General features: G+C 48.3%; 1 protein-coding gene across 6 annotated transcripts in view; it reads left to right on the top strand.

Moving 5' to 3' along the window:
• Positions 1-23,304, top strand: part of LOC129841100 (lipopolysaccharide-responsive and beige-like anchor protein) — a 340,220-nt gene that overhangs the window by 276,166 nt on the left and 40,750 nt on the right. For all 6 annotated transcript variants that reach the window (XM_055909205.1, XM_055909200.1, XM_055909204.1 and 3 more), the window contains 2 exons: positions 12,378-12,545; positions 22,936-23,025. In XM_055909205.1, the coding sequence (XP_055765180.1) occupies positions 12,378-12,545; positions 22,936-23,025 (258 nt within the window). The remainder of the gene's footprint in view (positions 1-12,377; positions 12,546-22,935; positions 23,026-23,304) is intronic.

Raw genomic sequence — 23,304 nt, 5'->3', positions numbered from 1 at the left:
TTAGTTGGCGTGTACGGATTCTCTTTTCACCATTTACTGATTAAAAAAATAAATAATATCCAGCACTTTAGATGTCCGTGTGACGTCGTTTCCCATTTATAATTCCACCACCAAAGCGCATACTAACAGTACAGTAAGTGCTCCTCTTTTTATTATATATATATATATATATTTATTATTAAGTGGTCCGCTCGCCCACGTGTCCTTCACCTGAATGAATGAACCTCTCCGGCAGAAATAAAAGGGGTTTAGAGTACAAGTTAGTGACCTCCATAATATATCTTAAGCACCTTCAATCCGTAACCCAATCACGTCAACTACGTTACCCAGAAAGAGAGCACTCTGAGTGGACACGGAACATGACTGTCAAGACCCCCTAACTAAACACTCCAGTCTGCTCCACAGTCGTTTGACACAGCCTCATTCTCAATTCTCTGTCTCTCCCAACAGCTATCCAAGCAATTCCCCATCCAATACGTTCTCCCACTAACTCCAACTAATGGTACGGCACATGTACAGTGGGGAGAACAAGTATTTGATACACTGCCGATTTTGCAGGTTTTCCTACTTACAAAGCATGTAGAGGTCTGTAATTTTTATCATAGGTACACTTCAACTGTAAGAGACGGAATCTAAAACAAAAATCCAGAAAATCACATTGTATGATTTTTAAGTAATTAATTTGCATTTTATTTGCATTCTACTCACTTTGTAAGTAGGAAAACCTGCAAAATCAGCAGTGATTCAAATACTTGTTCTCCCCACTGTATGTCTGTCCCCGGGATACGCCTGGAGTGTTTACGGAGCTTTTATTAATCTGTTACTCACATACTTACTGTAGATGCTAACAGTGGTGATGCGTGTGTTAGTTTGTTAGCCTTATTCTAGGTGAATGATGCTCGTCTCGGAAATGGAACTATAGGTCTGATGATGAACCGTTTCACTCATCACCCGTTCTTCCTGCTTAGTTTGACCCTCAGTCTGGAGCTGTGATTGGTTGGGTGTGTTTGGGATGGTGTGTTTGTTCGTGAAACTGAAACACAGTTGGGTAGTCCCAGGTAGTCTTGCATTAATCTTCGTCAGACCCACTTCTGTGGATTTCGCCGTCTTTTAGAGGGCACTAGTCGTTTTTCATATGGAAGTTGGGAACTGATGAAGTAGGCTGTCATGCAAAATTGGTGTGTCCCAGAGTTGACGTCTGTGTGGGCCATGTCAAAGCTTTATTGCATTGGTTAATTGAATCAGAACCATAGCACTTTCCCACTGTCTGCTCTTTACCATGAATCATACATAGCACTTTAGACTCGACCCACAGTCTACAGTACAGTATATGCCAGGCCTCCCTCCAGGTCCCCCCAAATACTCTGTGACATGTTTGTTTTGGGGAGATTTTACACAATCACAGCTCACTCTGCTTCTCGTCACCGGCCGAGCAGGATATTCACCCTGCTGTCTCGTCTCGGGTTCCACTGTGTGTGTGTGTGTGTGTCAGGTTCCACTTAGCGCAGCGTTACAGTGTGTGTGTCTGTCTGATGACCTGTACCCAGAAGTCTCAGCATTGTAAGCTGCGTGATTGGGGAGAGAGGGAGAGACTGAGGAAAAAGGTGTGTGTGCACAGGGGTGCGTGTTTGTCTGTGTCTGTGTGTGGGAGTTTTCCCAATGAGGGGCCACAGAGGCAGAGCTCAGAGCCTGGGCCGCCAGGACGGGAGAGGGGAACTGGGGCATGACGTAAGGAATGAGAGCCAAGGAGGAGGCAGCAGCCGTGGAAGCTGACTTTCCATTTCCTTTATTCACATACCTGCTGCAAACTGACGTCGGGCTCCTCGGCTACGGCGAGCTAATAAGTCATTTAATCAGACACCCGTCAAACGCAGCAAAACCAAACCCCAGATGAAAGGGAGCAGGAGATGCCTGGAAAGGAGGGGAGGAGAAAGAGGGGGAGGGAGGGGAGACGGAGGGAGGGAGAGTTAATATTCTTTTGGAACTTTTGAGGGTGGAAATATTATATGGGTATCACGGGGATTTCTGTAAGTTGTGGACTGATTGTTTGATCTGGTAGTGTTACTTAGCTGGGATCTGGAGGGGGGGGGGGTCTTAGCTGGGATCTGGAAGGAGGGGGTTCTTAGCTGGGATCTGGAAGGGGGGGGGGTTCTTAGCTGGGATCTGGAAGGGGGGGGGGGGTTCTTAGCTGGGATCTGGAAGGGGGGGGGTTCTTAGCTGGGATCTGGAAGGGGGGGGGGGTTCTTAGCTGGGATCTGGAGGGGGGGGGGGTTCTTAGCTGGGATCTGGAAGGGGGGGTTCTTAGCTGGGATCTGAGCTGTTGAATATTCTGTTTATATACAGTGTGGGTATCTGATTTGACTCTGCCCATTGTGTTGTGAGTAGATAGTTTCTGAGGAGTGTAGGAGGACATAAGCCTGATGAATGTCCGCCCTAATCTAGTTGTAATCAATAGGGCTGTCACTCTGCCTGCACTGGACATGTGTGTTCGATCACACACATGCAAATGGGTGGATTGATTTGTTAAGTGACATTTTAACATTCTTACCGACAGGTTTCCTTAAGTCCTTAAAAAGGTTAAAAGGGTTTTTTAGGGCCTGGTAAGGAAGAGGAAAGCATTCAGTGGCACACCATTAAGAGCAGTGAAATCCACCCCTGTAAAGTTCAATGTATGGACAATGTACAGGTAACTGGCAGAATAAAGGAAAAAGCAACATAAAGTGTCTTAATAGGGTGTTGGGCACCACGAGCCAGAACAGCTTCAATGCACATAATTCGGTGTTTTGTTGAAGGTGGTGGAAAACGCTGTTTTAGGCACCGCTCCAGAATCTCACATGTTTATTTGGTTTTGAGTTCTGGTGACTGAGACACACATGTTTATTTGGTTTTGAGTTCTGGTGACTGAGACACACATGTTTATTTGGTTTTGAGTTCTGGTGACTGAGACACACATGTTTATTTGGTTTTGAGTTCTGGTGACTGAGACACACATGTTTATTTGGTTTTGAGTTCTGGTGACTGAGACACACATGTTTATTTGGTTTTGAGTTCTGGTGACTGAGACACACATGTTTATTTGGTTTTGAGTTCTGGTGACTGAGACACACATGTTTATTTGGTTTTGAGTTCTGGTGACTGAGACACACATGTTTATTTTACTATCCATGTGGGGACCAAACACTTGATTACCATTCAAATTCATATTTTCCCTAAACCTAACCCTATAACCCTTAATCTAACCCTAACCCCTAACTCTAATCTTAACTGCTAACCCTAATTGTAACCTTAACCTTAAATCTAACCAGTAAGCCTAAAATAGCCTTTCTCTTGTGGGGAATGGCGAAATATTCACATTTTTCTTGTTTTTTTTATTTATTTATTTATTTTACCGTTATTTTACCAGGTAAGTTGACTGAGAACACGTTCTCATTTGCAGCAACGACCTGGGGAATAGTTACAGGGAAGAGGAGGGGGATGAATGAGCCAATTGTAAACTGGGGATTATTAGGTGACCATGATGGTTTGAGGGCCAGATTGGGAATTTAGCCAGGACACCGGGGTTAACACCCCTACTCTTACGATAAGTGCCATGGGATCTTTAATGACCTCAGAGAGTCAGGACACCCGTTTAACGTCCCATCCGAAAGACAGCACCCTACACAGGGCAGTGTCCCCAATCACTGCCCTGGGGCATTGGGATATTTTTTTTAGACCAGAGGAAAGAGTGCCTCCTACTGGCCCGCCAACACCACTTCCAGCAGCATCTGGTCTCCCATCCAGGGACTGACCAGGACCAACCCTGCTTAGCTTCAGAAGCAAGCCAGCAGTGGTATGCAGGGTGGTATGCTGCTGGCATACTATCCTTGTTTTACTATCCTTGTGAGGACTTCTGATCCTCGGGGGCTCCCGAGTGGCGCAGCGGTCTAAGCCACTGCATCTCAGTGCTAGAGGCGTCACTACAGACCCTGGTTCGATTTCGAGCTGTATCACAGCCAACCGTGATTGGGAGTCCCATAGGGCGGCCCACAATTGGCCCAGTGTTGTCCGGGTTAGGGTTTTGCCGGGGTAGGCCGCATTTGTTCTTAACTGACTTGCCTAGTTAAATAAAGGTTAAATAAAGGATAGTCAATCCAAACACACACACCCTTTAAACCCTCTATGGTCCTTTGAGACCCCTCTTTCGAAGTCACTGACATCTCTTCTTCTAGACATGGTAGACAAAATAACAGGCAACTGGGCATTTTTATACATGACCCTAAGCATGATGGGATGCATGATTTATACATGACCCTAAACGTCTGTCAACGGGAAGGCTACAGTGATATCCCAGAGCTCCCACAATTCCATGGGGCAGGTAGCTGTGAGCGGCTCACACACGGCCCAGCTCAGCAGCACAGGAAGTCTGGTAGCTATTGGCTGACCCGACCCGGACCGTAACACAGTCGCAACCAGTCGGCACACACTATTAGTCAAGGGGTTTTTGGTGAGAGCAGGTCACCCCCGAAAGCACGCACACACACAGGTCACCCCTGAGCCCCTGTGTGTATGAAGGTAGCCCCGCACCCCGTCCTCTCTGTAACATCAGACAGCCGTAGAGGAAACGTGTGTGTGCCGTCACTGTTACCAAATCCTGTGTTTTCGTTGGAACCAACATCACAACCCAGACAGAGGAACTTGAGGAATACAGGATCGCTAAAACGAGAGCCGTGGGAAATTACACCCCGCTTTTCTCCCCCCAGAAATCTATTAATAGAATGTTTTGTGTCATATAAAAATATTTATATATTATTGGTAATAATTCACCACTATAGAAATGTGAAATGTCTGGCATTTGAAGCTTTACACATGACTAGGCGACAAACAATTCTCAGTAGTTGGCAACAAAGGGATCTCTGAACCTTTGACGATACACAGCAGTTGTTGATAGAAACCTCCTGATAACAGTAGTGTAGTGATATTTCGGTGTTATCCACCCCCTGCCAGGCATTTACATAAAGGCATGCTAAATTATTCATTAATTATCAGAGGATTCCCGGTGGAACAGGATGAAACAGACAGTGGCTGCTAATTGGCCCATCAATAACCCTGCTGCCTGCTGGATCTCCCTTAGTGGATCTGGATCTCTCCTCAGGAATCTGTCTCTCTAGTCTACACAAGCCTTCTGGCTCTCTCTAGTCTACACAAGCCTTCTGGCTCTCTCTAGTCTACACAAGACTTCTGTCTCTCTCTAGTCAACACAACACTTTTGGCTCTCTCTAGTCTACACAACACTTCTGTGTCTCTCTAGTCTACACAACACTTCTGTCTCTCTCTAGTCTACACAACACTTCTGTCTCTCTCTAGTCTACACAACACTTCTGTCTCTCTCTAGTCTACACAACACTTCTGTCTCTCTAGTCTACACAACACTTCTGGCTCTCTCTAGTCTACACAACACTTCTGGCTCTCTCTAGTCTACACAACACTTCTGTCTCTCTAGTCTACACAACACTTCTGTCTCTCTAGTCTACACAACACTTCTGTCTCTCTCTAGTCTACACAACACTTCTGGCTCTCTCTAGTCTACACAATACTTCTGTCTCTTTCTAGTCTACACAACACTTCTGTCTCTTTCTAGTCTACACAACACTTCTGTCTCTTTCTAGTCTACACAACACTTCTGGCTCTCTAGTCTACACAACACTTCTGTCTCTTTCTAGTCTACACAACACTTCTGTCTCTCTCTAGTCTGCACAATACTTCTGTCTCTCTCTAGTCTACACAAGACATCTGTCTCTCTCTAGTCTACGCAACACTTCTGGCTCTCTACTCTACACAACACTTCTGGCTCTCTCTAGTCTACACAAGACTTCTGGCTCTTTTTAGTCTACACAATACTTCTGTGTCTCTCTAGTCTACACAAGACTACTGTGTCTCTCTAGTCTACACAAGACTTCTGTGTCTCTCTAGTCTACACAATACTTCTGTCTCTCTCTAGTCTACACAACACTTCTGTCTCTCTCTAGTCTACACAATACTTCTGTCTCTCTCTAGTCTACACAACACTTCTGGCTCTCTCTAGTCTACACAATACTTCTGTCTCTCTAGTCTACACAACACTTCTGTCTCTCTAGTCTACACAACACTTCTATCTCTCTCTAGTCTACACAACACTTCTGTCTCTCTAGTCTACACAACACTTCTGTCTCTCTCTAGTCTACACAATACTTCTGTCTCTCTCTAGTCTACACAACACTTCTGTCTCTCTCTAGTCTACACAAGACATCTGTCTCTCTCTAGTCTACGCAACACTTCTGGCTCTCTCTAGTCTACGCAAGACATCTGTCTCTCTCTAGTCTACACAACACTTCTGGCTCTCTAGTCTACACAATACTTCTGTCTCTCTCTAGTCTGCACAATACTTCTGTCTCTCTCTAGTCTACACAACACTTCTGGCTCTCTAGTCTACACAATACTTCTGTCTCTCTCTAGTCTACACAAGACATCTGTCTCTCTCTAGTCTACACAATACTTCTGTCTCTCTCTAGTCTACACAAGACTTCTGTCTCTCTCTAGTCTACACAACACTTCTGTCTCTCTCTAGTCTACACAACACTTCTGTCTCTCTCTAGTCTACACAACACTTCTGTCTCTCTCTAGTCTACACAACACTTCTGGCTCTCTCTAGTCTACACAACACTTCTGTCTCTCTAGTCTACACAACACTTCTGTCTCTCTCTAGTCTACACAACACTTCTGTCTCTCTCTAGTCTACACAATACTTCTGTCTCTCTCTAGTCTACACAACACTTCTGTCTCTCTAGTCTACACAACACTTCTGTCTCTCTCTAGTCTACACAATACTTCTGTCTCTCTCTAGTCTACACAACACTTCTGTCTCTCTAGTCTGCACAATACTTCTGTCTCTCTCTAGTCTACACAAGACATCTGTCTCTCTCTAGTCTACGCAACACTTCTGGCTCTCTACTCTACACAACACTTCTGGCTCTCTCTAGTCTACACAAGACTTCTGGCTCTTTTTAGTCTACACAATACTTCTGTGTCTCTCTAGTCTACACAAGACTACTGTGTCTCTCTAGTCTACACAAGACTTCTGTGTCTCTCTAGTCTACACAATACTTCTGTGTCTCTCTAGTCTACACAAGACTTCTGTCTCTCTCTAGTCTACACAACACTTCTGTCTCTCTCTAGTCTACACAACACTCCTGTCTCTCTCTAGTCTACACAAGACTTCTGTCTCTCTCTAGTCTACGCAACACTTCTGGCTCTCTAGTCTACACAACACTTCTGGCTCTCTCTAGTCTACACAAGACTTCTGGCTCTTTTTAGTCTACACAAGACTTCTGTGTCTCTCTAGTCTACACAAGACTTCTGTGTCTCTCTAGTCTACACAAGACTTCTGTGTCTCTCTAGTCTACACAAGACTTCTGTCTCTATCTAGTCTACGCAAGACATCTGTCTCTCTCTAGTCTACGCAACACTTCTGGCTCTCTAGTCTACACAACACTTCTGGCTCTCTCTAGTCTACACAAGACTTTTGGCTCTTTTTAGTCTACACAAGACTTCTGTGTCTCTCTAGTCTACACAAGACTTCTGTGTCTCTCTAGTCTACACAATACTTCTGTGTCTCTCTAGTCTACACAAGACTTCTGTGTCTCTCTAGTCTACACAAGACTTCTGTGTCTCTAGTCTACGCAATACTTCTGTCTCGCTCTAGTCTACACAACACTTCTGGCTCTCTCTAGTCTACACAAGACTTCTGGCTCTTTTTAGTCTACACAAGACTTCTGTGTCTCTCTAGTCTACACAAGACTTCTGTGTCTCTCTAGTCTACACAAGACTTCTGTGTCTCTCTAGTCTACACAATACTTCTGTGTCTCTCTAGTCTACACAAGACTTCTGTGTCTCTCTAGTCTACACAAGACTTCTGTGTCTCTCTAGTCTACGCAATACTTCTGTCTCTCTCTAGTCTACACAAGACTTCTGTCTCTCTCTGGTCTACACAATACTTCTGTCTCTCTCTAGTCTACACAAGACTTCTGTCTCTCTCTAGTCTACACAAGACTTCTGTCTCTCTCTAGTCTACACAAGACTTCTGTCTCTCTCTAGTCTACACAAGACTTCTGTCTCTCTCTAGTCTACACAAGACTTCTGTCTCTCTCTAGTCTACACAATACTTCTGTGTCTCCCTAGTCTACGCAAGACTTCTGTGTCTCTCTAGTCTACGCAAGACTTCTGTGTCTCTCTAGTCTACGCAAGACTTCTGTGTTTCTCTAGTCTACACAAGACTTCTGTGTCTCTCTAGTCTACACAAGACTTCTGTGTCTCTAGTCTACGCAATACTTCTGTCTCGCTCTAGTCTACACAACACTTCTGGCTCTCTCTAGTCTACACAAGACTTCTGGCTCTTTTTAGTCTACACAAGACTTCTGTGTCTCTCTAGTCTACACAAGACTTCTGTGTCTCTCTAGTCTACACAAGACTTCTGTGTCTCTCTAGTCTACACAAGACTTCTGTGTCTCTCTAGTCTACGCAATACTTCTGTCTCTCTCTAGTCTACACAAGACTTCTGTCTCTCTCTCTGGTCTACACAATACTTCTGTCTCTCTCTAGTCTACACAAGACTTCTGTCTCTCTCTAGTCTACACAAGACTTCTGTCTCTCTCTAGTCTACACAAGACTTCTGTCTCTCTCTAGTCTACACAAGACTTCTGTCTCTCTCTAGTCTACACAAGACTTCTGTCTCTCTCTAGTCTACACAATACTTCTGTGTCTCTCTAGTCTACGCAAGACTTCTGTGTCTCTCTAGTCTACGCAAGACTTCTGTGTCTCTCTAGTCTACGCAAGACTTCTGTGTTTCTCTAGTCTACACAACACTTCTATCTCTCTAGTCTACACAACACGTATGTCTCTCTCTAGTCTACGCAACACTTCTGTCTCTCTAGTCTACGCAAGACTTCTGTCTCTCTCTAGTCTACGCAACACTTCTGTCTCTCTCTAGTCTACACAATACTTCTGTCTCTCTCTAGTCTACGCAAGACTTTTGTGTCTCTCTAGTCTACACAATACTTCTGTCTCTCTCTAGTCTACGCAACACTTCTGGCTCTCTAGTCTACGCAACACTTCTGGCTCTCTAGTCTACGCAAGACTTCTGTCTCTCTCTAGTCTACACAAGCAGTCTGGCTCTCTCTAGTCTACACAAGCCGTCTGTCTCTGACGAAGAAGGGTTTTTAGATGAAGGTTTGGTGGCTGAAAGATCTTTGTCTTAACAAAGAAGGGTTTTTAATATAATAATACTTTTAGCAAAAATGGTCATCTTTAATTTATCTGTAGAAACTATGAGAATAGAAAGGTTCAGAAACGTTGTCAAACATCACAGCACAGTTGAGGGTAGATGAAGGATGGGATTAAAATCAAACAAAAGAGAACTATTGTAAAATACACTGCCCCCCCACACACACACACACAATTTACAAAAATATCTTAAATAAAATAAAGAGATGGTTCTCCCACAACCGTTTTGCTTGTTGATCAAACGTGTCTGGGACAACACAGGGTAGAATTGCCAATGGTCCTCTCTTTTAGCAGCACAGACTGAGAGACTTTGAATGACACACCACAGAGCTAGTTCACTATACCTCCGCAGGCACTACCAAACGCTCCCTGAATCACTGATGAGAGAGGGGATTTCTAGGCACTACCAAACGATTGCATCTCAGTCAGAGACAGACACACACGCACACACACAATACTATTCCCCTCTCCCTTTCCCCAAATGCTAGAACCTCATTACCATAAAGGCGGGCCTCTGGAGAGGGTGCTGCAATAACACAGGCTGTTCTTTGTGTCCCTGCCTTGATTGACAGGAGATTGCAGCGCACATTAAATGGCCATCAGACTCTGCATTAGTTTAGAAACAGAGGGAGCAGGGCCCCGTCAAAGGTCAGGCCTAGCGCATAATGAACTGATCTCTCTCTGTCACACACACACACGCACAAAATGAAGGAACACAAACACACACACACACACCGGCCCCCAGTCAGCTTGTCATTAAGAGGCCTGTCCTGGATTCTAATAGACATGTAGCCCTAATAAAACGGATCACTCTCTGACACAGAGCTTTGAACGTATTAACATAAGTGTGTTTATGTCGGAGGAAATGCAGACAAGAAGCCTGGACTCTGCACCTAAGGAGGCTCCAGGGGTGCTCTGTTCCAGGGGTGCTCTGTTCCAGGGGTGCTCTGTTCCAGGGGTGCTCTGTTCCAGGGGTGCTCTGTTCCAGGGATGCTCTGTGCCAGGGGTGCTCTGTGCCAGGGGTGCTCTGTTCCAGGGGTGCTCTGTTCCAGGGGTGCTCTGTTCCAGGGGTGCTCTGTGCCAGGGGTGCTCTGTGCCAGGGGTGCTCTGTTCCAGGGGTGCTCTGTTCCAGGGGTGCTCTGTTCCAGGGGTGCTCTGTTCCAGGGGTGCTCTGTTCCAGGGGTGCTCTGTTCCAGGGGTGCTCTGTGCCAGGGGTGCTCTGTTCCAGGGGTGCTCTGTTCCAGGGGTGCTCTGTTCCAGGGGTGCTCTGTTCCAGGGGTGCTCTGTTCCAGGGGTGCTCTGTTCCAGGGGTGCTCTGTTTCAGGGGTGCTCTGTTTGGTCTTATTGTTAATAATTACTCCCAAAACATTGGTATTCTCTCATATTTTATTGTGTGTTTTAAAGGGGGGAAAATAATTGCGCTATCTGTGGCTACTAATTTAACCATGTTTCCAGGTTGCTAAACTATAATTGCGGAAGTATAATTGTTGAACATTTATAAAAAAAGAACCATGACGTATAATAACCATAAACCTATTCACACAATTTGTTATGCACTTATATAACAAATGTTCTCATTTAAATAGTGTTCTTCCTCCACTCCACTTCCCAGCTTGCATCCCAATGTTGGTACTTTATTCCCTAGTTAGTGCACTCATTTTGATCCGGGCCCATAGGGCGCTATGTATATAGTGAACATGGTTACATTTAGGACGCAGACCCAGTTCCACATGAAAACCCAGAGACCTTTCAGTGCTCTGCCGCCCCAGGGCCTTTTCTCTCTCTCCTTGACACCGACCAATTTATTGATATTGTTTCCACGGCTCATAAAGTCATTATACAAGAGCTCTCACGGTTTACCATCAGGCTGAGGCTCGATCGCCCCGTCAGGGGGAGATGTCATGATGGCAGACAGGCAGCAGGCGTCTAGCTGTTCGCTCTCTCTTTTTCTCGCTCACCTCCTCTCTCTCTCTCTCTCTCTCTCTCTCTCTCTCTGTCTGAATCTCGTTCTTTCCCCATCTCTATCTTTCTCTCTCTATGTTCTCTCTCTCGCTCTGTCTCTCTCTCTCTGCCATTCCTCCCTGATTGAAAGTTATAATTAAGAGAGTGAGAGAGAATTAGAAGGAAAATTAGCTGTCAGAAAGTCACATTTAAGTGAGTGATGGGCCAGCCCCGGCTGTAAACATTTAAATGATATAAATTGCCATTTAAGTGTACCGGTTTAATGTTTTGTCACAGAATTAATGTGACACAAGGCAGCAATGACAATCAAGGCCTCCTCATTCTAATTTGGAACGCGTTTAGAAGCCTTTGTTGTTGCCGTGCCGACAGCTTTTCCAGAAATTAACACAATTGCTGTTTTTATGAGAAACCATAAATGTTTTCCCTTCTTTGCCAGCTAATGAGTAGAAAAACAGCTTGTATCTCAATGTTATGGTGAGACAGAGACGTTCCAAAGCACCGCTATATACATTATCTCGTCTCGTCATCCCACGAAAGGGGAAGAAAAGTCCAAAATGAGTCCCCAACGTCCTACTAGAACGGAGTGTTCTCATGTTTCATGTTTTCACACGATTAGCATTGGAGTCTTTTGGAGCATTTTCTTCATTATGCAGATTATAGTCGGTGCTGCTATCTGCTATTGAAATGACTTTGAACAAGTTCTGCTTTGAGTTGCAGCTTTTTGTGGGGGTTGGGGGGGTGGAGTAAGCATTCTGGAATTACAACAATTACTTCCGAACATTATTTGCAGTCTTGCAGTTTAGCAGGTCTACTGTATCTGCTCGTAATGCTTCAGTAGACCTATATAAATAATCCTTTGACTTCGTCTAATCCCCCCTTGGTTCTGTGGCTTATGAGTGACATCAACTTCAATCAATGATTTGCAAGGATTCCCTACCTCCTATTGTTGATATAATCTTGGAATCCTCTTGTACCACTCTGTCTATCCCAATCCCCTCTAACCATGAGTCCTCGTCGCCTCACTCTGAACACGGTTAGTATCTTTTTCTGTTCAATATCTGCTCAATAACCCTTTCATTTAGCCCAATCCCCTCTAACCATGGCTCCTCCTGTCTTCCCAGGCTCTGGAGAGTGAGTTTGTGTCGTGCCAGCTGCACCAGTGGATCGACCTGATCTTTGGCTACAAGCAGCAGGGTCCTGAGGCCACCAGGTCTCTCAACGTCTTCTACTACCTGACCTATGAAGGGACCATCAACCTCAGCTCCATCACCGACCCCATGCTCAGAGAGGTGATGTAACACACACACACACACACACACACACACACACACACACACACACACACACACACACACACACACACACACACACAGAGAGTTGACGTGACGTTTTTCTGCATATTATTTGTTATAATATTATATTATTTGTCTTCTCCATCTCTAAAATCCCCTGCTGGACATGAATTACTCCACGGTATCACACAGAGCCATTAAAGCTCTTAACTGGGATGTTGAATCCAATTCAATTAAAGTCCATTAGCATCAGCAAAAGGTACAATCCTCCGACATTATTGACGCTGTTATTTGTGTTACATTCAACAGCAGGGCTGTGTGGTAAGTAAGTACTATTCAGTCAAATTGAGTTGCTGAACCCAGCAGTCTTTCTTCTCCAGCACTGGGATCCCACTGAAAGCTGTATGAAGTGCTCCACTTTAAGGTCTGAGAAAGCCCTTAAAAATCGGGAGTGTGTTTGTGTTTTTCTCCCTCTACTTTCATTCATTATTCATCCTCCCTTCACTTTGAACCAACAGGCAGGCAGCCTCTCCTTCTCTCCCCACAGCAGCAACACGGTACACCAATATAGCAATACACCATGGCTAGCTTACAGCGCTAACTCTCTCATTGACACTCTAACAAATCTGTGGCAGGCGAACAGGGTGCTGACCCCACAACTAGAGGGTGACTTCTCATCTAAAACGGTGCCACTGAAGTGTAACTCAGGGTGCCAGACATGTCAGCCAGCCACTGAGACAGCCTCTTCTGGCCCAGAGTGCACTGAGTGTGTACTGTATAAACTCTAGGGCCGGGACGGTACCGGTATGGTTGTACTCGTTAGTATGGTGGTAAGGGAACACAACAGAAAGCGGATTGAACTGGTTTAGAAATCAGCTCTAATGTTGGAAACAAACATCATGATGTCATCCAGAGTCACGTGTATTTATTTTCTAACATAATATGTAACATACAGCAGGTTTTTAAAGGACCAAAGAGATTGGTTTGCGTCATGTTTTAATTTTTGTCATGTAAAAAATATCCTGCTACCGGTACCGTCCTGGCTCTAATAACCTCCAGAGATAACACAGTGTACCCTAAATACAACGAGAGCTGGTCAACATAACTTCCTATATAATGATATATTTATTTTGTTGAAGACACTCTGAAGCCCCAAACAAATGATCCGGAAACAAATATCCTAATTGCTCTGATATCACTATTTAGCAATTACTTATGTTGTGTTGAATATAATTTCATGACACTATTATGATGTTCAGTTGGAATGAAGTGTGTACATTTGAAATGAACAACATTACCCGTCCACCAACCAAAACACATTCCCACTGAACCTCCCTCAGAACTTTTACTGTCAGAGTCCTGGCCAGAATATCAGCATCTTGACATCGGCGTTCAACAAGGACACAGTAGGGTGATAGTAGTCGTCATTTCCAGCAGTACACTCACTGTGGAACAGTGTTCGAGGTTGATTAGTGTCCAGTGGGTGTTCAGCTGAAGGTCAAAGTGAACTGTTCCGATAGCTAGCTCTGGGACGTGTTGCTCAGGCTAATGTACAAGAGGACCCATCTTCAGAGTCACTCTCTTCTCATTAAATTCCCAGCTGACGTTTATAAAGGCGTGTGATGTTGGAAACTTGCTGGGCATAGGTCACCTATATACTTGCCCATACTACAATGTTATGGCATATAGGCATGTGATTATGTGGGGCCGCTGGCAAGGCCAATCTTCTTTAGGGGGCGCTGGTCCGTATCTGATGAAGTCTCTATATTCTGTAGATTTAAAGGACGGAGAAAGACCCCTCTGCAGCGAGGCTACGGTCATCTGATTTACTCAACCACTTGACAAGCTGCATCTGGATGGAAAACATGGTGTTTTTATGCAAATAAACGCATCGGAGTAACCGCATAGCCGCACTTGGTTTTGAATGAAGGGAAATGAATAACGGAGGATGTCCTTGGCGTGTTGTCTGGTTTGTGGGGGTTGTGCGACAACTCAACGCAGGTTCCTGTTTGCGTGGGTATGTTTAATTTATACTCGTATTACGTGAAAGCTGTAAAATGCAGACTGTTCCCGTCTGTGTATTGTCACTGGTGTGTGACGGCCGTGAGATTTTCCATAATCACAGACAAAGGACAGCGTGAGATAGAGAGAGAGGGCAGGAGAGAGGGCAGGAGAGAGAGAGAGGGCAGGAGAGAGAGAGAGGGCAGGAGAAAGAGAGAGGGCAGGAGAGAGAGAGAGGGCAGGAGAGAGAGAGAGGGCAGGAGAGAGAGAGAGGGCAGGAGAGAGAGAGAGGGCAGGAGAGAGAGAGAGGGCAGGAGAGAGAGAGAGGGCAAGAGAGAGAGAGAGGGCAAGAGAGAGAGAGAGGGCAAGAGAGAGAGAGAGGGCAAGAGAGAGAGAGAGAGGGCAAGAGAGAGAGAGAGGGCAGGAGAGAGAGAGAGGGCAGGAGAGAGAGAGAGGGCAGGAGAGAGAGAGAGGGCAGGAGAGAGAGAGAGGGCAGGAGAGAGAGAGAGGGCAGGAGAGAGAGAGAGGGCAGGAGAGAGAGAGGGTAAGAGAGAGAGAGAGGGCAAGAGAGAGCGAGAGGGCAAGAGAGAGAGAGAGGGCAAGAGAGAGAGAGAGGGCAAGAGAGAGAGAGAGGGCAAGAGAGAGAGAGAGGGCAGGAGAGAGAGAGAGGGCAGGAGAGAGAGAGAGGGCAGGAGAGAGAGAGAGGGCAGGAGAGAGAGAGAGGGCAGGAGAGAGAGAGAGGGCAGGAGAGAGAGAGGGTAAGAGAGAGAGAGAGGGCAAGAGAGAGAGAGAGGGCGAGAGAGAGAGAGAGGGCGAGAGAGAGAGAGAGGGCGAGAGAGAGAGGGCGAGAGAGAGAGAGAGGGCGAGAGAGAGAGAGAGGGCGAGAGAGAGAGAGAGGGCGAGAGAGAGAGAGAGGGCGAGAGAGAGAGAGAGGGCGAGAGAGAGAGAGGGCGAGAGAGAGAGAGAGGGCGAGAGAGAGAGAGAGGGCGAGAGAGAGAGAGAGGGCAAGAGAGAGAGAGAGGGCAAGAGAGAGAGAGCGAGAGAGATTGGGCAGGAGAGAGAGAGCGAGAGAGATTGGGCAGGAGAGAGAGAGCGAGAGAGATTGGGCAGGAGAGAGAGAGCGAGAGAGATTGGGCAGGAGAGAGAGAGCGAGAGAGATTGGGCAGGAGAGAGAGAGCGAGAGAGATTGGGCAGGAGAGAGAGAGCGAGAGAGATTGGGCAGGAGAGAGAGAGCGAGAGAGATTGGGCAGGAGAGAGAGAGCGAGAGAGATTGGGCAGGAGAGAGAGAGCGAGAGAGATTGGGCAGGAGAGAGAGAGCGAGAGAGATTGGGCAGGAGAGAGAGAGCGAGAGAGATTGGGCAGGAGAGAGAGAGCGAGAGAGAGAAATAGAGGGGGAACCCCTGTACCAGTACTCTCTGTCCCGGTGCAGTAAAAAGTGGTTGTCTTAATGTGGCATGAGTCAACACAGAGAAGAGGAAGTGGAAGAAGGTAGCTGATGTTCTCTTACTGATGGAGGGAGAGCATGACCAGGAAGCAGTCCCGTCTGGGAAAACATGGCAACGGTCTCCGCAGTGTTCCCTAATCTGCCTTGAGACATTCCAAAAGCTCAGCTAGACCCCCCTCCCCCCTTACCCTACCCCATTCCACCCCACCCTCCACCCTGCCATGGTTTGGCCTGTGTAGACTGTAGGCCTATGGGGCAGGGAGCCTCTCTTCCAGCTGTCCCTCCCTACCTTATTCCTCCCTACCCTGTCCCTGTCTCTCCTGTCCCTCCCTACCCTGTCCCTCCCTCCCTACCCTATTCCTCCCTACCCTGTCCCTGTCTCTCCTGTCCCTCCCTCCCTACCCTGACCCTCCCTACCTACCCTGTCCCTCCCTCCCTACCCTATTCCTCCCTACCCTGTCCCTGTCTCTCCTGTCCCTCCCTACCCTGACCCTCCCTACCTACCCTGTCCCTCCCTCCCTACCTTATTCCTCCCTACCCTGTCCCTGTCTCTCCTGTCCCTCCCTACCCTGACCCTCCCTAGCTACCCTGTCCCTCCCTACCTACCCTGTCCCACCCTACCCTATTCCTCCCTACCCTGTCCCTCCCTCCCTACCCTATTCCTCCCTACCCTGTCCCTGTCTCTCCTGTCCCTCCCTACCCTGTCCCTCCCTCCCTACCTTATTCCTCCCTACCTACCCTGTCCCTCCCTCCCTACCTTATTCCTCCCTACCTACCCTGTCCCTCCCTCCCTACCTTATTCCTCCCTACCTACCCTGTCCCTCCCTCCCTACCTTATTCCTCCCTACCCTGTCCCTCCCTACCTCCCGACCCTGTCCCTCCCTCCCTCCCGACCCTGTCCCTCCCTCCCTACCCTATTCCTCCCTACCCTGTCCCTCCCTAGCTACCCTGTCCCTCCCTCCCTACCTTATTCCTCCCTACCCTGTCCCTCCCTCCCTACCCTGTCCCTCCCTCCCTACCCTGTCCCTCCCTCCCTACCCTATTCCTCCCTACCCTGTCCCTCCCTAGCTACCCTGTCCCTCCCCCCCTACCTTATTCCCCCCTACCCTGTCCCTCCCTACCTCCCGACCCTGTCCCTCCCTACCTACCCTGTCCCCCCTACCCTGTCCCTCCCTAGCTACCCTGTCCCTCCCTAGCTACCCTGTCCCTCCCTAGCTACCCTGTCCCTCCCTAGCTACCCTGTCCCTCCCTAGCTACCCTGTCCCTCCCTAGCTACCCTGTCCCTCCCTACCCTATTCCTCCTTACCCTGTCCCTCCCTAGCTACCCTGACCCTCCCTAGCTACCCTGTCCCTCCCTACCCTATTCCTCCCTACCCTGTCCCTCCCTACCCTGTCCCTCCCTAGCTACCCTGACCCTCCCTAGCTACCCTGTCCCTCCCTACCCTATTCCTCCCTACCCTGTCCCTCCCTCCCTACCCTATTCCTCCCTACCCTGTCCCTGTCTCTCCTGTCCCTCCCTACCCTGTCCCTCCCTCCCTACCTTATTCCTCCCTACCTACCCTGTCCCTCCCTCCCTACCTTATTCCTCCCAACCTACCCTGTCCCTCCCTCCCTACCTTATTCCTCCCTACCCTGTCCCTCCCTACCTACCGTGTCCCCCCCTACCATGTCCCTCCCTCCCTACCCTATTCCTCCCTACCCTGTCCCTCCCTAGCTACCCTGTCCCTCCCTCCCTACCTTATTCCTCCCTACCCTGTCCCTCCCTCCCTACCCTGTCCCTCCCTCCCTACCCTATTCCTCCCTACACTGTCCCTCCCTCCCGACCCTGTCCCTCCCTAGCTCCCGACCCTGTCCCTCCCTCCCTACCTTATTCCCCCCTACCCTGTCCCTCCCTACCTCCCGACCCTGTCCCTCCCTCCCTACCCTATTCCTCCCTACCCTGTCCCTCCCTAGCTACCCTGTCCCTCCCTAGCTACCCTGTCCCTCCCTAGCTACCCTGTCCCTCCCTAGCTACCCTGTCCCTCCCTACCCTATTCCTCCCTACCCTGTCCCTCCATACCCTATTCCTCCCTACCCTGTCCCTCCCTAGCTACCCTGTCCCTCCCTACCCTATTCCTCCCTACCCTGTCCCTCCCTACCCTATTCCTCCCTACCCTGTCCCTCCCTAGCTACCCTGTCCCTCCCTAGCTACCCTGTCCCTCCCTAGCTACCCTGTCCCTCCCTAGCTACCCTGTCCCTCCCTACCCTATTCCTCCCTACCCTGTCCCTCCCTACCCTATTCCTCCCTACCCTGTCCCTCCCTAGCTACCCTGTCCCTCCCTAGCTACCCTGTCCCTCCCTACCCTATTCCTCCCTACCCTGTCCCTCCCTAGCTACCCTGTCCCTCCCTCCCTACCCTATTCCTCCCTACCCTGTCCCTTCCTATCCCCCTCCACCAAGACCCGTCCTCTATTGCCTGTTCTGACACAAACCAGCCCCGGAAGGCCTAGCCCAGACCAGACCAGACCACACCAGGACCACGGCTGAAACAGTTGTCACTCAGTAGTGGCGGTCTCCCTTGGCGCTACCCCCCTCCATCCCAACCTCCACCCCCCTTGGCCCCTGGCCCTGACACGGCCCAGACTAGCAACCCATTTCCGCCTCCTCCACAGGCTTGCTTCCTCACAAACACTGAGGGGCTGAGGCTGGCTACGGCTCGGGGCTGGAGACGCACTGCTGGTGTACTTGACTAATTAAAACTAACGCCGCGGTTCAGTCGGGTGTGTGGAGAAACCTCCCCAGCTGATTGGACTCAGGGAGGTGGGAGGAGGGTGTGTGGAGAAACCTCCCCAGCTGATTGGACTCAGGGAGGTGGGAGGAGGGTGTGTGGAGAAACCTCCCCAGCTGATTGGACTCAGGGAGGTGGGAGGAGGGTGTGTGGAGAAACCTCCCCAGCTGATTGGACTCAGGGAGGTGGGAGGAGGGTGTGTGGAGAAACCTCCCCAGCTGATTGGACTCAGGGAGGTGGGAGGAGGGTGTGTGGAGAAACCTCCCCAGCTGATTGGACTCAGGGAGGTGGGAGGAGGGTGTGTGGAGAAACCTCCCCAGCTGATTGGACTCAGGGAGGGAGGGGGGAGGAGGGTGACAACAAACTCTTTCTTCGATTCTCTCTCTCTCTCTCACTCACTCACTCACTCACTCACTCACTCACTCACACACTCACTCACTCACTCACTCACTCACTCACTCACTCACTCACTCACTCACTCACTCACTCACTCACTCACTCACTCACTCACTCACTCACTCACACAGTTTATCTGCTCTCTCTCTCTCTGATGGCACCATGCTGTGTGGGGTGTGGATTTATTTATTCTCCTGATCATCAGAGCAGCTCCAAGGTAAATAGTGGGTGTCAGAGATCCAATTTACCGTCCGGTTGTATTAACCATGCACCAGGCTCCTGGCCATGCCTGGGTAATGGGCCTCTAGCTGAGGAAATGACCGACCACAGCCTCCCCTCTCCCCACTGGTCCTGGTAATGAATCTGCATGCGTGGGTGGGTAGGTGGTGGGCTCAAGCACATCTGGATGGGAATGAGGTGATAAATCAGCGTTTGCCCTCGGTGCCCGCCATGCGACGCTCCAGTCACTGAGCATGAAGGGCAGCTGAATGGCAGGGGAGGAGGAGGTACGGTGGTACGGAGCGTGTTCTGTTGTCTATAGGGAGGCCATAGGGAGAGAGACCGACATCGCACCATACTGTACACACAGTCCAGTTCATGATCTGATGGAAGTGGTCTGTATCATCGTATACTAATACAAGAGATTTTATCATATTTTTGGTTGTTAAAATGTGATATCAGAGAAATGTTAATATATATATATATATATAAAGGATGATTTGGTATTTAATATGTATGGCATAATATAGGGATGTATATGGTATAGCTCTTGCCAAATGTATTTTGGATGAACACGACAGACCACAGCTAATTACACCGGCACAGATGTTCATAGGGGTCCTGACGGACTACCCCTCACACCCCAGGCTCACACACTTTGATCAATCACCTCCATTTAATCCTCCTGCTGGACTTGTGCCAAGCTACTAGGCTAGCTAGAGCCAGCGCCTGCAGACACCACTCACATTCACGCCGCGGAAAATACTGAAAAGTGTTCTTATTTTGTGTCATCAACATTTCTATGCAAATCTGAAATCATCTTGTAAAAGTCACTTTTAGTTCCCCTTCGTCAAACAGTGATGTTGTGAAGACATTGGGTTAGCTAGCTAGCGCTTATTGCCATCTTGCCCTGCCCTGACTCCCATTCCAGTGCCGTAATGACTTGGGCTTTTCCTAGAATCCCTACATGCATTCTCTGGTATTTCAAGATTCTCTTAATGACTGTAGGGCAGGCCTCCCAAATGGCACCCTATTCTCTTAACGGTGCACTCCTTTTGGCCAGGGCCCTATGTAGGGAATAGGGTACTATTTGGGACACACACTAGATCATCTGTTTGTAATCGATGGCTCAGTCTAATGGACCCAGGAGTGGATTTACACTAAATAAAGAGGGAGGGACAGATCCCATTGTTCTCCTCAGCTGTGAGAGCAGTGGGGGATCAAAGCTTGAGTGGCAGAGAAAAGAAGGGTGGGGGAGAGAAAGGGAGAGAGAAGGAAAGAGCGGGAAAAGAGAGGGAAGGGGGAGGTAAGAGGCAGGGAGACAGACTGGGGGAAAGCGAGAGAGAGAGAGAGGGGGAGAGGGAGAGAGAGGGAACCAAAGCCCTGGGTTTTCTGACACTCACTGGCGTCGGTGGAGGCCTTGAGTCTCGACCGGGAGATTTTCTCATACCTGTTAGAGATTAGGAACCATCTTTTTTTTACTACACTGGGATCCTCCACAAAAGCTGGAAGGTAGGATGGCAGGCAGGGGCTGGATTATAGGTCTGGATCTGAAATGACATCCACTTCCCTATGTAGTGCCTGACTTCTGACCAGAGTACAAATAGGGGTCTGGTCAAAAGAAGGGTGCCATTTTACATGAATCCCAGGTATTAGTATACAGTAAGTATACGGGCTTAACTGAGGCTCTCTCTCTCTCGTCTCGTCTCTCTTGTCTCTTCTCTCTCTCTCTAGTCTCTCTCTCTCGTCTCTGGTTAGTTTCAGACAATAGGGATAAGCAGTGCCGCTCACAGCAACGTTTTCTCATGGAAATCCCATCTGTAGTCAGTACAGGCCTTCTCTATGAGATCACTCCCGGAGTCCAGGCCAACCCCGGCTCAGGCTCAACCACTGCAGTCTCACATAGTACTCTGCTCTTCTCCACACTCACTCTCTCACACGCAGTCACACACAGTCAGATTGCCTGGCGCAGCAGTCTCTCACTTAACCTCTGTCTTTCCTGCCCAAGATCTTTCTTTCTCCCGCTCGCTCGCTCGCTCTCTCTCAATTCAATTTCAATTTAAGGGGCTTTATTGGCATGGGAAACATGTATGTTATCATTGCCAAGGCAAGTGGATTAGGTAATAAACAAAGTGAAATAAACACACAAAAAATTAACAGTACACATTACACAAAAGTTCCAAAAGAATAAAGACATTTCAAATATAATTATGTCTATATACAGTGTTGTAACAATGTGCAAATAGTTAAAGTACAAAAGGGAAATAAATAAACATAAATATGAGTTGTATTTACAATGTATTGGGTTGTATTTACTCTCTCTCTCTCTGTAGCCCCATCTCACTTAGAGTACTCTTACACACACCTACCTCTGTTGCTGTATGTATTCTTTACTGTGTTGATCATACACTAGTACATCTCTCTGTCCTCCCAGCCCTGTGTTGCCTTGACTCTGTGGCCCCTGATGTTGTCCAGAGCTGAGAGGCGGCGTCTCCTGTGACATTTATGGTCCTATATCTCTTAATTAGCGCCACCTAACCCGCCTGTCTGTCTCTTGCTCTCTTTCTCTCTGTTTCTCTCTCTCGCTCTCTCACGCGCTCTCTCGCTCTTTTTCTCTCTGTTTCTCTCGCTCTCTCTCTGTTTCTCACTCTCTCGCTCTCTCTGTTTCTCTTCCTCATACCTATCTCTTTCTCTCTCTCTCTCTACTGCTCTATTTCTCTCTCTCTCTCTCTACCTCTACCTCTCTCTCTCGCTCTCTCTCTCTCTCTCTCTCTCGCTCTCTCTCTCGCTCTCTCTCTCTCTACCTCTCTCTCGCTCTCTCTCTCGCTCTCTCTCTCTCTCTACCTCTCTCTCTCTCTCTACCTCTCTCTCGCTCTCTACCTCTCTCTCGCTCTCTCTCTCTACCCCTCTCTCTCTCTACCCCTCTCTCTCTCTACCCCTCTCTCTCTCTACCCCTCTCTCGCTCTACCCCTCTCTCGCTCTACCCCTCTCTCTCTCTCTCTCTACCCCTCTCTCTCTCTACCCCTCTCTCTCTCTACCCCTCTCTCTCTCTACCTCTCTCTCTCTACCTCTCTTTCTCTCTACCTCTCTCTCTCTCTACCTCTCTCTCTACCTCTCTCTCTTTACCTCTACCTCTCTCTCTACCTCTCTCTCTTTACCTCTACCTCTCTCTCTCTACCTCTCTTTCTCTCTACCTCTCTTTCTCTCTACCTCTCTCTCTCTCTACCTCTCTCTCTACCTCTCTCTCTCTCTACCTCTCTCTCTACCTCTCTCTCTTTACCTCTACCTCTCTCTCTTTACCTCTACCTCTCTCTCTCTACCTCTCTCTCTACCTCTCTCTCTCTCTACCTCTCTCTCTACCTCTCTCTCTACCTCTCTCTCTCTCTACCTCTCTCTCTACCTCTCTCTCTTTACCTCTACCTCTCTCTCTACCTCTCTCTCTTTACCTCTACCTCTCTCTCTACCTCTCTCTCTCTCTCTCTCTCTCTCTCTCTCTCTACCTCTCTCTCTTTACCTCTACCTCTCTCTCTTTACCTCTCTCCCTCTCTCCCTCTCGCCAGGCTGTGGAGGCACAGATCAGGAGTTTCGGACAGACCCCATGTCAGCTGCTCATCGAGCCACACCCACCAAGGAGCTCCGCCATGCAGGTGGTGAGTCTCGCACACACGTACGCGCACGCTCACACCCAGACTGATCACCATGCCCAATACCATGCCCAATACCTTACACAATACCGTGCCCAATACCTTACACAATACCATGCCCAATACCTTACACAATACCGTGCCCAATACCTTACACAATACCATGCCCAATACCTTACACAATACCGTGCCCAATACCTTACACAATACCATGCCCAATACCATGCCCAATACCATGCCCAATACCGTGCCCAATACCATGCCCAATACCTTACACAATACCGT

The sequence above is a fragment of the Salvelinus fontinalis genome, chromosome 42 (assembly GCF_029448725.1).
Source record: "Salvelinus fontinalis isolate EN_2023a chromosome 42, ASM2944872v1, whole genome shotgun sequence".
Taxonomy (NCBI): domain Eukaryota; kingdom Metazoa; phylum Chordata; class Actinopteri; order Salmoniformes; family Salmonidae; genus Salvelinus; species Salvelinus fontinalis.
This window is presented reverse-complemented; position numbering and strand designations above follow the sequence as displayed.